This window comes from Lytechinus variegatus, chromosome 9 (assembly GCF_018143015.1).
Source record: "Lytechinus variegatus isolate NC3 chromosome 9, Lvar_3.0, whole genome shotgun sequence".
NCBI lineage: Eukaryota > Metazoa > Echinodermata > Echinoidea > Temnopleuroida > Toxopneustidae > Lytechinus > Lytechinus variegatus.
Window position 1 is genome coordinate 24,533,525 of NC_054748.1, and position 15,430 is coordinate 24,548,954.

At 36.6% G+C, this 15,430-nt stretch overlaps 1 protein-coding gene across 1 annotated transcript; it reads right to left on the reverse strand.

The window, feature by feature from the left end:
* Window positions 1–242: 242 nt before the first annotated feature.
* Window positions 243–14,040, reverse strand: LOC121421504 (protein SPT2 homolog). Its single transcript, XM_041616235.1, has 6 exons — window positions 13,851–14,040; window positions 11,416–11,539; window positions 8,856–10,232; window positions 6,130–6,295; window positions 3,095–3,172; window positions 243–548 (listed from the first exon to the last, which is right to left on the reverse strand). The coding sequence occupies exons 1-6, from the start codon at window positions 13,908–13,910 to the stop codon at window positions 455–457; spliced, it is 1,899 nt and encodes a 632-aa protein (XP_041472169.1). The 5' UTR covers window positions 13,911–14,040; the 3' UTR covers window positions 243–454.
* Window positions 14,041–15,430: the final 1,390 nt, after the last annotated feature.

Sequence of the window (15,430 nt, forward strand, 5' to 3'; positions counted from 1 at the left end):
TCATCGCACCAGTAACTTCTTAAGACTCCCAAGACACGTGTAGCATATGGTGCGCGACCTTTCTCTGACTCAGCACCTTCTCTCTGGAATAATTTGAATTTCAGAATTATACCATCAGTGGAGACCTTCAAATCTAAACTGAAGTCTTATCTTTTCTAACAGTATTAGTTATTGGCACTTTGACACTCAGCCAAACTTTCTCATCCTTTCTTTTCTTGTGCACCTCGGAATAGAATATTTCTAGATAGATGGCGCTATATAAATGCCTATTACTATTATTATTATTGGCAACGGGTCTCCCATCCCTCAAACACCTGAAAATGACATGAAATAACAAGTTACCGATTGCTTGTAGCAATTTATCGCAAGTGATGTCGTTGGCGACCAACAGCACTATCCATAGCCAGTGGTGACAACGCGTGAAAAGACCGCAATTGTTTTTCTCTTCCCTCTATCACCTCTTCTTTCCTTTCTTCATTGCTTTCCTCTTCATCTCTTCTTTTTCCTTCCTCATGTCCTCTAGATCTTCTAACATCCCAAGACGGGTGCTGCAGAAAGAGACAAAATTGAAAGTAAAAATAGAAATAATATTTTTGCATTTACATTGAGATCTGGGGCCAGTTGCAGATAGAGTTGCGTTTAAACGCAAGTCAAAAAAATCAATCGTAAGTCCCAAATGCCCGCTGTTGATTGGTTGAAAATCAAGTTGCGCAGAGTTTTAGAGAATTTGCGATTGGTTGCAACTCTTTCTGCAATGGGTCCCTGGGCCCATCTTATAAAGAGTTACGATTGATCCAATCAATTGTAACTCTATGGAAATCCATCAATGTCAAAATTTTTTCTGCAGGAAATTTGCCCAATGTCCATTGTCAACAAAGGAGAACACACATAATTGTCAAGAAATCAATCAATTTGTGGATATTCACTGATATCTAGAAAAGTTTTTGAACATCCATGCATTTTCTATGTTGACTTTGCTGGCTTTCCATAGATGTGATTGATTGGATCAATCGCAATTCTTTGTAAGATAGGGCCCTGTCGTAACTCTATGGAAATCCATCAGTGTCATAATTTTTTCTACAAGAAATATGCACAATGTCCTTTGTAAACAAAGAGAAGCACAGTGAATTTTCCAGGAAACAATGAATGCATGTATATACATCATAGTTAGAAAATATTTTGAAGAAACATGCATAATAGATGTTGACATTGCTGGCTTTCCATATGTGTGGTTGATCGGATCAATGGAAACTATTTGTAAGACGGGCCCAGATTTCTAATTGCTTTGCAAACACATTATTAATCCAGTCATCGGATCCTTGCTTGCCTTCACAAAATGTAAGCGCTTTATCCACTCCCTGGGAAGCATTCTAAAAAGAAGTTTTCAAACTCAACTGCAAGCATACTTCAAAGACTTTCTTATCCTGCTGGGTAACCATTTAACACCTGGGTAGAGAGTGGCAAAGGATGCATTGCTATTAAAAGAGCTTTAGGATTTAGTGTGATTTAAAATCATGACCCTCTGATAAGTAGTCAGAACAACTACACCACGGCATTTCCATTTAATGATCATCTCGAGATTCCATGACATTTGCTCCTACGGAAAATCCACACACTAGGTTGTTTCAGACCGCCTCGAAGATCGTCAGTTCCAGGTATTTTCTGATCAGGAAATTTACCCGATCAGAAAATACCAGGCAATATTGGCAATGTGAAAGCAAATAACGCGTAATATCCTGAAAGAAAATACCCACTAAATAGTAGGTACTTGGCAAGAACTTGACGAGAACTTTTGCGGGGATTTTTCCAAGGTCGCAGGTATAAAGCAATTTACGGGAACTATTAGCCCAGTATTTGGGCGCGGGCGCCGTGGGTGGCTGCTGAGCTAGTGGTTTTAAATCTCACGCCTTGCCTGCTTATCACACCGTACTGCGCATGCTCCTAATTTAAGGAATTTATCCCGAAGGGTATGTATCGGGGCGGTGAGAATGCAAGAAAAATTAATGGGTATTTTTTAGCCTAAAAAAGTTCTCGTAATTTAACTGAGATTCTTGTGATCGAGGCTGTTTGAAACCACCTATAGAGCCAAATATAACCCAAACCTCAAGCCTAATCCTGACCTTCATCCTAATCCTCACTTGATTGTGAACTTAAAACCCTATCACAACTAGTCTGCTGGGCAAACCCTTCACTTGAGTACAGGGTCTGAACAGTGCAGCCTACTCATGCCTTGTGTACTGAAGGCCCTCTCGCTCAGGTATTGGAAGGGGAAGTTTTGTATGTGGTAGTCTTTGCGTGGAGGCACACTTTTTATTGATCAAAGTTCCAATCAGGGTCTATATCACAACCCTCACTCTCAACCAATATCATCAGAGAGATTAGCAGAGGAACAACTGTCACAGGAGCAAATGCTGCATCACCGTACACGAATGGAGTTTCAATGCGATGATGAAAATTTACTTTTGAAAAATAAATTTTGTTAATGCTCAAAATGAGATCTGAAATACTCCTAAAATTCTTCTTGCCCAATTTATCGTGGGCCAGGCAGCCACTGCATAGCACCAGATCCACATACACTGCAATAACTCCGGTGTTGATTTAACACCAGCCCGAAATCTATATATATCCACACCAGAGAAGTATTGATTGTATTATTGGTATTGTATAAACACCTATCTGGGGAGCATTTCATCAACATTTTTATCTGGCAAGTTGTCAGATCTGACATCTTTCCTTGATTCTGATTGGCTGAGGGGCACTGTTACTAAAGTAACTGTTGGATAAAATGGGACTTGTCGGATAAAATGTCTGACAAGTCCTTTCATGAAACGCTCCCCAGGTGTTACACCAAAACGAAACTGGTGTCGTTTAACACTTCTCTGGTGTTCACATATACAGATTCCGGGCTGGTGTTAAATCAACACCAGACTTTTTGCAGTGTCAATCTGTCCCGTGAATCGTTGAGCACTAAACAGACTAGCAATAACTTCCATCATTAACGTCTTTTGGTCTGACGCAGCCAGGGCTTGAACTCCCGACCTTCTGGTTTCGAGACGGACGCCCTACCTACTGAGCCAACACACAAGTTACTTACCTCCTGGCCTCCTCCCTTTGGATATCTTTGTAGCTGGCATCCATAGAACGAAGAGCAAAGTCACTCTCATACCCGTACCTGTTATGAAAAATTGAAATAAAAAATTGTGAAGACAGAAAAAAAGAATTAAAGACTATCTAGCAATAATAATAATAACAAAAAGGATGATGATGATGATCAAGGTGCTACATAAGCACTTGCCAGATTGCCAGGAGTAATTTAAAGTTAGAGTCAGGTAAGTGTTTTGAAGTAAAGACCAACACTACTTGCCCAAATTGGGCAAGCAAAATTCTCACAGTACAATGACCAAAATTTGGGTCAATATGATATATTGACCCTAATTTTGGTCATGGAAGGCAAGATAAAAATCACTTTGGAAAGAGAAATGCAATAACAAAGTAGATCAGTTCATGTCAAAAGAGAGAAAATGGTCAATGGTTTATAAAACCGCAAAACTTCCTTTTGAAGAGGTAAAACTTTTTTTTCAATGATTTTTTGGGGCAGATAAAAACAGATTTTTGGGCAAGCCCAGTATATTCCAACTATTTAAAAATTTACTTGCCCGACTGGGCAAGTGCTTCTAAAAAGATATGTAGCACCCTGATGATAGTTTTAATACCGGTAATGAAAAAACATAAAGTTAATTCCTGTAGTGCCTCTTACAGACAATGCAAGAAAATGTTTCAGGCAGGAGAAAATATTTTGAACAAACATGCATAATAGATGATGACGTTGCTGGCCGTCCATAGTTGCGATCGATCAGATCAATCACAACTCATTGTAAGATGGGGCCCTGAATGTCTTTTTAATTTAGGGCAAGTCCAAGAAAAGGTCACCCTGGAAGGCAAAATTTCATCTTTAATTTAAGAAGTTATCTTTGGTGGGGTAAGAAAGCCCAAATGTTGAATTTTAAAATTTCATTTAAAAAAATTTGATAATATGCATATTTATGCTAATTTGGGGCACCTAATTTGCATAATCAGTAAAATGGGCGTTACGTATGGGACAATTATAAAAACTCATAGAAAATGAAAACAAAACTTCTGAGATTTAGTCATAGGTGGGACATGGACCCCCTTACATCTTATTACTTTTGGCAGAAAAAAGTGGTGTCATCTAATTAATTATGCAAATTAGGTCTTGTCCAAGGATGGAATGTCCCATACGTAACATTTTGAGGATGTTTTTTTAAGTTATTTCTCATAATACAATACTTGTATTGTTGCATCTCTGGGAAGTTCTAATTTATTAAGTATGAAAATGTTATACCCCAAAAAGTTTCAAAAATGGAGTTTACTTTTTAATTAAAAGTTAATTAAAAAATTGTTACGTATGGGACAACATGTTACGTATGGGACATTTATACACAATGTCAATGGGGAGATTTGTGTACAAAGTGAATGGAGAAAAACAAATTTCAAGAGTGCTCTAAAAAGTGATTATTTACCTTTTCTTTAGTTTTTAAACACTGATTTGTTATGAATACTGATTAATGAATACAATCCAAGCAAAAAAAAATTGTGAAAATGGAAAAATATGAAAAAATAAAAACAATAGAAATACATAAGAAATTCATAAAACCATGAAAAACAAGGAATAAAAAGGTTGAAATGGCTAATTTCCCCTTCAGTCATATCAAATATGTCTCAGTAAAACATTTAAAAAGAAAGAAACTCTTTTGTTATTTCCATATTTTAAATTATTTCAATTTTTTGAATTATGGGAAAAATTGTGTACGTTCTCTATGGGGACAAAATGTCCCATACGTAACTGTCCCATACGTAACATGTCATTAATTTGTTTAATTAGAGTCTGTAATTAGAGGGATTTGGCTTATGACATGAAACTTGCCATAAATATACTATAGTATTGAGACTTCTATCACACTAACTTTTAAGTTGTCAAGTGAAATACTTTAAGAGAATTCTCAACTTGAAAAAAATGTATTAAAAATTGTCTTTTCTCTGCGTCCCATACGTAACGGCGCATCTTTTCACTCTAAAAGGTCAAGATCAAGGTCATATGTCACAATTTTTTGCATGATTATTCTTCTCCTAGATGTCTACCATCATTAGGGTATTCAACCTAATCAAAGTCATTAAACACTATTTTTCAGGTCATTAAAGCCTCTGAAATGTCCCATACGTAACGCGCGCGAATTCTTGGACTTGACCTTTACTTGAATTTTACCATCAAGAATTCATAATCGGAAAATCATTTTGCAATGTTTCCACTTAGCAATTCTCAATTTCATATAATAGGGTACTAACTGCTTACTTCTGCTTGATATTTGATTTCGATGTTAGTTGATTATCGCCAGCAAAATATCACTGATATTAATGATAACACAATATATCTCTGACTCTAAAAATTCATGAGCTTCAATTCTTTGAGAGCAGAGAGGAAGAGAATAAAAGCAAGGCTTTCATCGATACTTGTCCTTAAAAAGCAGCATTTGGGCATCAACCTATGTCTTTATGAATTTCTGAGTTAGCTTGAATCAATACACAGCAGCATTTTTGGTCAATAAATAGTGATTAACTCTTCAAAATTGACAATATACCGGTCTTATATTGTTTCTGCCATATGTCAACATAATCATAAACCCATTACTGAATATTCAATATTTTGGGTAGAAGAAATAACCAGTTGTTTCACCATGTATCAAACGTAGCTGCTAGACTTCGTCAGGCAATGAGCAAAGGCGCTGTTGCGCGCGGGTTATATAGCATCGGCATGATGGGTATGCCCGGCTGCACGCTATGTAACCCATGCACAGCAGCGTCTTTGCTCATTGCCTGACGAAGTCTAGCAGCTTGCAGACGAAACGTTGCTTTTCTACTACGTTTGATACACCGTGAGACAACTGGTTACTTCTACTCAATCCTTCACCACGAACATCTTCCACATCATTCAATATCTTTTTCAATATCGCATAATCTTTATAATATTGCCCACCATGTCCGCATACACCAACAAAACCGTCAAGGGGAGATGTCTCCTTCATATAATTACCCAATCACTTTAATACTCACTTTGATTTGTCATATCCAAATATTTCCTTGATATAGCTTGATACATCACCACTCCCCGAGTCATCCAGTGGGGTATCATCGATGAACCCATCTCCGTCGTCGTAGTCGCTCTCCTCGTCACTGTCAATCAAACGCCCTCGCTTGACATGCATTATTGGTGGTTTAGCTGTCAGGAATGAATTGAATAAAAGAATGAACGTATGAACAGATAGATGAACAAATGAAAGACTGAATGGATGGATGGTTAAGATTGATGAACAGATGGAGGGATGGAGGGAGAGAAGAAAGGATGGAGGGATGAATGGATGGATGGATTGTTGGATGGATGAATGGATGGAGGAATGGGTAGATGGATGGATGGGTGGATGGATAGATGGGTGGGTGGACAGATGGGTGGGTGGATGGATTGATGGAGGGATAAATGAATTAATGAATGGACAGATGGATGGATAGATAGATGTATAGATGGATGGACTGATGGATAAATGGATGGACGGATGGATGGATGGACGGATGGATGAATTAATGAGTGAATGGCGGGAGACTAGATATGAATGAATGGGTGGATGAGTGGATGGATGGATATACGGACGGATGGATGGATGAATTAAGAAGGAATAAATGAATGAATGAGTTTATTACCAAAATCAAAACAAGATAAAAATACATTCAACAGAACAGGGCAAGTGATGGGTAAAAATATAGGCTTGGGGGCCTGTTGCATAAAATTTTTGCTATAAATAAAACACTCTGGCAAATTAACAAAAACCCTGGCAAACAAAATTATGCCAATGACAATTTAGCACATTGAAAAACTCTGTCAAAAAATTGCCATAGTTTATCGTTTATTTCACAGGCCCCTGTTATACATTTTTTTTTATACATGTATATAAAAGTATAAAAAGGTGGGCATACCTTGTATCTTTATTGATATGGAATGCTTAATCAAGATCTTATTGATGAGTATTATTTGCAGGGTTGGCGATTTTTTTGATTTTTTTAAAAAAATCAAAAAAATCGGATTTATTTGATTTAAATCAGATTTTTTTATTTAAATCAGATTTTTTTGATTTTTTTGATTTTTTTAAAGTTCCTTCGAAAAAAGGGTAATTATCCCCCCCCCCCCTTACTCTTACAATGACATCAATATTGATGTTATACATTTCACCCCTAATATTGTTCTTAACCACATATTTTGTAATTAAAATCCAGTAAAAAAGGACAATTAAAAATAAATTTGAGGAATCATGTATCTGAACTTAATTCTATCATACATAGGCCTATGAAGGAATATTCCATAGGGAATTCCCAGTGAGTAGAGAAAATTCCCCTCTGGGATTTTTCATTCAAATATTTAAAAAAATCCAAGAGAAAAAATCCCTTATCAAAACTGCCAACAAACCCTTTGCCAATTACTAGTATTCATGTATATTGTAAGAGAAATATTTCTCATCAATGATTTTTTTCAATTAGTCACAGCTTTACAATAGTCAAAGAGAGACTACAACTGTATATGTTAAGGATCTTTTTGATAAAAAGCTCTTCTCTTGCTACAGATATAGATGCAAAACTCTCAGTTTTGGAGAACAATATAGGAGATAGCTTAGTCAAAGGGTGACTATACTACATTCTGTTACTGTGATTTTTTTACATTAATCTACAATATTTATTCCCATATTCTCTACAAAAAAAATCTGTTTGATCCATGACGTATGAAAAAAAATCTACTTACTTTTAACTTAAAGGATAAAAACTGCAAAACTGCTTAAATTACAACATATGTATTACAAAAAGAAGTATTTTATTTTAAATGAGACACAGCTTACAACTGCCAATGATTGTAACTGAAGTACCTGCATCTTAACGTTAAAATACAGTGTTAAATGTTTATTCTGAGTTTTGCAAATTGTTGTTATAGAGCTCTTTCCATTATTACATGCAGATACAAAACTTCCATTATTTGTAGCACTGAACATAAAATGGGCTGCAGTGACTTAAAAGGTTTATAAGAGAAAGCTTTTCTCAACAGTCAAATTATGACTGTACTACATTATGTTAATGTGATTTTTATAATTATGTTATTCAAAACATCAAATGTATGATAAATGTAACAATACGAAATAAGAGGCATGTTAAATATGTTGATTACATGCAGATATCATTTTTTATTTTACATGACAGAAGTAGTTATGTGTAGGCGAAGGATCAAAACTGGAAAACTGCCAACAAACCTTTTCTCATCGACTTTTATATATTATATTTTTTTTTTTTACAAACTGCTCTCTGAAAAGTCTTTGGATTATGTGAAAACTTTACGTTAAGAAAGAAATTGACTAATAATAACTGACAAAGAATGTAAAATTTCAGAAGAAAAACTCGACATAATTTACAAAAAATGAGTACCTATTGACAACATACATCTGTAGTTTTTAAGGAATTACCTGATTTTATTAATTTGATTTTAATTTGTTTTAAGTAGATATGAAGACTTTGTTGATCTTTTATTGATATAAAGTTAATTCAAAGTTTTTCAGTTGACTTGAAGAATTAAAACTGCATTGAACAAATACTTTGTCCATGATTTGTACATGTTTCAATGGAAGTGATTTAAATCAATGATTTTTTTAAAAAAATCATGGTGATTTAAATCGCGATTTAAATCACGATTTAAATCAATGTGATTTAAATCCGCCAACCCTGATTATTTGTATGATGAAGCACTATACCTGGTCTTTTCCTACTGACTTCTGGTCCCCTCGGTGGTCCCCTTGGTGGTCCCATTCCAGATGGTCTTGGTCTCTCTCGGATATGATTCCCTGGTTTGTGTTGGTCTCTGGACCTCGCATCTTGGATTGGTTTGGTTTGCTTGCTGGAAACCGGTCCAGACGCTCTCCCAGGAACAGGTCCAGAAGATTTACCAGGAAGAGTGTGAGGTGGCTTACCTGGGCCAGGTCCAGGAACAGTTCTGGGTGGCTTACCAGGGACTGATTTGGAATGAGGTCTAGATTCATGTCTGGTGGATTCAGTTCTCCCTGCTGAACTACTTGGCCTTGCTCCTGGCCTATCAGATCCCTTTCCATCAAGCCTCTGGGGCACCTTATCATTAGTCCTATTAGCTGGTCTGTCGTTAGGTTTCCCTGTTGGTTTGTCACCACTTCTGCAAGACCTATCCCCTGCCTTTGGACGCTCTCCTGCCCTGTTAACATGTTTCTTATCAGAGCCCAAAGATGCCTTGCTTCCGGAACCACTTTTCGTCCTGTCATGCCCAGATGACGTTTTATCTCTGGTAAATTTCTCAGGATGGTCACTTCTTCTTTCATTCCCCAACCCACCTACATGTATACTTGTATTCATTTGGCCATTGACCCTTTTCACACTGGTTCTTTCAAGATCGCGAGAATGTCTATGTCCCTTATTATCTTTAATATTATCAGGTAACTGTCTATTCTTATCTTTCTTGCAGCTTTGCAATGGAGGTCTTCCACTTTTGTCAATTTTGGTAATAGGAGTTTGTCCATGGGATATTTTCGCAGGCCTCTCATCTTTTGATCGATCCTTCATTTTAGGGATTCTCATCTGGTCTCTGCTCCGGTCCGACGGTTGGTTGACTCGTTCCCTAGGTCTTCTCTCATACTCTTCTTCCTCCTCGGACTCTTCTTCTTCCGAATCTTCCTCTTCTTCATCCGTCCTTCCACCGCTCCTTGATGAACCAACTGTCTTCTGCTGTTCTGCAAACTTCAAGAGTTCCTCATAGCTCATCGGCTTCTTCGGAGCAGGTGGTGGCTTTTTAGACGGCTTTGGTCTTGAAGGCCTCGCTTCCATTTCTCTCTTGTCTTTCTTAGCCACCTTCTCTCGATGCCTCTCTGAATCCTTCTCCACTTTCTGCATGAATGTTCTATGGACAACCTCATGCTCCTTATCCCGGTATGGCTCTTGTCTCCCTGATGACTCTTCAGAAGCTGCGCAGGGTTTTCTCTTCGCCTTCTCCGGAGTTTTTGCTTTTCTGGACGCCTTCCGGTTGTTCCGCTTCTCTTCTGCAAATTTCCGTTCCGCCTCTATCTGTCTTTGAGCTCCTTCCTTCCTTGCCTGTTCTTCATCTATCACTGAGTGGTCCAGATTCCATGAGTGTGTGAGAGAGAAAAGGAAAGAGTGTGTGAGAGAGAAAAGGAAAGAGAGTGTGAGATCATAATGGAAGGAAAGGGAAAGAATGAGGATAGAGAAGGGAGATAAGGAGAGGAAGAAAATGATGGAGAAGTGAGGAGCGGGGAAACAGAGAGGATGGAAAAATGGTGGGTAAAGAGAAAGGACATGAACAATAAGAGGCCATAGTAATAACAGAGGGGTGTGAAATAGAGAGAGAGAGAGAGTAGAGGAGAAGAGAAAGACACAGAAAAAAGAGAACAAAGATAATATAAAGACAAGGAGACAGAGAGAGCATTACGGGGGGAGATTTGGTGGATAGAGAGGGAAGACAGAAAGGATAAGAGCAGAATATGTAAAAATAGATGGGAAAATGAAGGAATAGAAAGAGAAAAGGAAATAAAGACAGGGAGAAAGTAAAAGAGAGTTCACAAGAGGAGGGATGTGGGTGGATCGAGTAAGAATGCAAAAAATGTGAAAGTATAGGAGTAAGAGAAAGAGACAATGAGAATAACAGGGGAAAGATTAATTAAGGAGTTTGAGATGGATAGAAGAGTGTGAGAGAAAAGAAAGGAAGAGAGGACAGAGAGGGATTAGAAGTAAAAGGAGAGAGGCAGAGAGAATGAATGATAATGATACACAAGTAATACACTGGACATTGTATTTTTGTCTCATATGGACATGTAACTACAATACAATCTTTACATGTAAGGCTACATCAATACACAGGGGCTATGAAATGGGGGTCACACTCTTTTCAATAAACATGTAAAATAAGAAACATGGAATTGGACCATTAAATTGCGATGTTATGTATGTTTGAGTCCCAATTTGGCTCATTCCCCACCCCCCCCCCCATCAAAAATCTTTTCATAAGTCCCTGATACACTCAGGACCCTGCATCATAAAAGATATAATCAATTACAAATAAAAGTGAATCTCTTTTTGAATTGAATTGAAATTATTTTCATACTTCACAAGATAGCAAAATAATAACATAATACAAGAAATACATTTGATTACATACAAAATACAAAATCTAACATGTATAATGGCAGTAAATAAAGTGAAATATGAAGGAACCTGCATAAAAAAGCAGAGCTTAAAATGTCTGCAGGTTCCTTAAAGTTTGTTCCCTGTACTTACATTTTTGTTTTCTATCTTTTTCTTTTTTTTCAATCCTGGCCCTTATTGCATCAGGATCAACATTGGGTCTCGGCTCTTTCTTTGGGGGTGGGACGGCAGAACTGTATCTCTTGGTTTCTGTAAGCTGTAAAAGAACAAACATACAATGGACAATTCAAGCATATAATTTCCATACAGTTGCAAATTATGTTTCATTAATAACTTTGGGATCATTTTTGTATTTGCTAATTATTTATGTAGGCATCATGTTCCTACAATCTGGAATTCACTCCCTACTAATTTTGTCCTCTTTCTACTCTCAGCTTTCTATTTTGTGAGAACAGTCGTCATGAATATTCATTAGGCGAGCTGATGATGTCACATCTCCACTTTCCGTTTTCTTATGTTATTACATAAAATCATGTTTTTTTCATTATTTCATACTTGTGTGAATAAAATGTCTCCCTTATTATAATATAATAAAATGTGAATAAAATGTCTCCCTCATTATAATATAATGAAATAAGTTGCAGCAATAAATATCTAATGCACTAAATCAGTTGTCAATCCAATTTTTCTAGTTCTTGGAGGAAAAAATTTGAATAAACCTAATTTCATTTAATAAAATACAAAAGAAAAAGTGGAGACGTGACATCATCAGCCCACCTAATGAATATTCATGACGACTGTTTTTTATGAAATGTTACTAAACTTTAAAATTCAATAAAGTTCTTTGCTATTTGTTGTCCAATTTTGACGAAATTTTCGGCATTTTGCTCAGTGAATTCTACTCTATTTATTAAAGGACAAGTCCACCCCAACAAAAACTTGATTTGAAAAAAAAGAGAAAAAATCAATAAGCATAACACTGAAAATTTCATAAAAATCGGATGTAAAATAAGAAAGTTATGACATTTCAAAGTTTCGCTTCATCTCACAAAAACAGTTAGATATATATGAACGAGCCAGCTACATCCAAATGAGAGTCGATGATGTCATTCACTCACTATTTCTTTTGTTTTTTATTGTTTGAAATATGAAATATTTTGATTTTCTCGTCATTGTCATGTGAAATGAAGTTTCATTCCTCCCTGAACACGTGGAATTCCGTTATTCTAACATTTTGTGCTTCAGGCAAGGAGGTCCTAATCATCAAATTCGTAAAAACTGAAATATTGTATAATTCAAACAATAAAAAACAATAGAAATAGTGAGTGACATCATCAACTCTCTCATTTGGATGTAACTGGCTCGTTCATATAACTATTTTGTTAAAAATAAGCGAAACTTTGAAATGTAATAACTTTCTTATTTTACACCCGATTTTGATGAATTCTTCAGCATTGTGCTTGTCTGATTTTTCTATATTGATTTAAAATTAAAATTTTTCCTAGGTGGACTTGACCTTTAAGCTATAAATACATTCAGCCTGGACCACCCCTTTGAAGGACAAGTCTACCCCAACAAAAAATTGATTTGAATAAAAGAGAAAAATCCAACAATCACAGCACTAAAAAGTTCATCAAAAATCGGATATAAAATGACAATATTAAGTTTCGCTTTATTTCACAAAAACAGTTATATGCACATCCGGGTTGGTATGCAAATGAGGAGACTGATGTCATCCACTCACTATTTCTTTTGTATTTGATTATATGAAATATGACATATTTTAATTTTCTTATTGTCAAGTGAAACAGTGATCCTCCCTGAACATGTGGAATAAGCATTGTACATGTATTTCAGTCAGGTCGGTCCCTATGCTATGGTCAAATCTGTAAAATATGAAATATTGTATAATTCAAACAATAAAAAACAAAAGAAAATAGATCTAGAGTGTGATGGACATCATCGACTGACTCATTTGCATGTCACTGAGTTGTGCATATTATCACTGTTTTGTGAAAAATAAGCGAAACTTTAAAATTCCATAACTTTCTTATTTTACATCCGAGTTTGATCAAATTTTCAGTGTTACTTATGCTAACTAGTAACTTAGTTCAATAAAAGTTGTATTTTATTTTGATTTTTAATAGGGGCCTAACCCTATGCCCTAATCATCAGCCTAGCCTAGGCTAATGTCTGAATTTTAAATTAAAATGTGTGTTGACTTGAGTGCGAGTGAGTGTTGACAACTGTTGTCATGAGTGTCATGTCTCATGAGGCCTAAGAGTAAATTCCCCATAGGCATGGTGGTTGCAGTAAACTAGTTAACAAGACTGAGGTAACGTGAGGATGGGGATCATAGGGATCAGTAGAGATAGAGATCCATCGATCGAGCTCGAGAGGCCGCCGCTAGCGCTAGCTGCTGTGCGCCGCTTGCCTAGGCCCATAGCTCCCCGCGGCCGCGGAGCCTCTGCTCGCTCGAGTCTAGCTTCGCTCGCGCTCCGGCTCCAGCTGTGGGAGGCTGGCTCTTCTCCAGTCTGGTCAGAGAGACAGTCGTTTGAGTTTCATACCTTTTTCTCGGCAACTTTCTGATTCTTTGTCGCAAGTTCGAGGATTTTCTGGAAGTCCATGGCGTCAAGACTCTATATCAGCAACTCTGGAATGACAGAAGCGAAAAATTCACACATTATCATGAATTTTTCGACTGAGGAAATCAAGATGTTCAGATCTGGATACAGCTAGCTCGTTCTGCTTAAAATTTTCTGTAACGAACAATAGAGGGCGTCAATCATTTATTTGCAAAGCATACAATAGAACCATGGACCTATTATATACCATGATTGAACTTGCATAATTATGGTTAATTGAGTAATAAAGATGTTTATAAATTCGTGCAGAGACATGATTACTTCCTCACTCTTCTTGAAAAAGAAGGGGGAAATCCCTTGCACATGGAAAAATTAATTAACGGGAACCCCCCCCCCTATTGTGGTATGATTTACATGTTTTGTATACATTATTGAATTGAACTGGAAAGAATTCAAATATCACTTTATTTAATATCAATTCCAGGCATTATTATGCTTAAGTATTATGCTAAACGATCATGCATGCATGAAATATGATTTGTATTGATAGTGAACTTATAGTAAAATCTAGAAGATTCGGTTATATTTTTCTAATGCCAGTACTATTACCTTGTTCTTGCGTAACTTAATTGAACAGATTGTGGTACTTTAAGTTTTTTTAATCCCATATTTGGCAGGGAATAATGACCGTGCTCACCATGCACTAAATTGGAAATGTTAAATTGATAGGGCAGCCCTGAGCAAAACAAAAACTTTTATATTAGCCATGCGGGGTGCCACATTTTCCCGTGCGTAATTGATTTGACCTTTCATGAAATTTTAGTTAAAGAGATTTTCAGGAATAACTTCAAAATATTATTTTATTTATTTATTCATTTAGTTATTTAATCATTCATTCATTTATTTATTATTAAAAACTGCTTCAGAAGAAGCCTGCACCATTATATATTGTCAGTGGTGTACTTAGGATTTTCCACAGGAGCGGGGGGGGGGAGGAATCGCCCGCCAAAAAATTGACAAGAAAAAAAAGTCTTCAATAAAAAATAAAGATCTTCGACCCAGAAAAAAAAATTGAGAAGCAAAAAAAAAAAAAGATCTTCAAATCTAGTCAGTGGGGCAATAAATGTCTACAAGATCGTCAGGGGGGGGGCAAAGGTCTTTCAAGCTCGTCGGGGGTGCAGGGATATGTCGTTTGTATGGGTTGTGGATTGTCAGGGCCGGGGCAGACTGCCCCCCCCCCCGTAGGTATACGCTAGTGTGTATAGTGAACCATAGGCCCTACTATAGAGTGAAATACAAATTAAAGTACTAAAACCAGAAAACGGTACATACTGAATAGTAACACAATAATTATGAGATATCCGTACAATCAGTGAAAACGCAAATATGAAAGAGAAAGCATTCACATAGCTGCAAGATATATGTCGATCAATATTATATGGAGCTAGATCTTTTTAAATCAAACTGAAAATACTAAATGTTATGCGAGTTCATTCCAAGGCAAAAGAACGGCGGGCCTAGATTAATACTGAAACATAACACTATCGTAATGATAAAGTCGA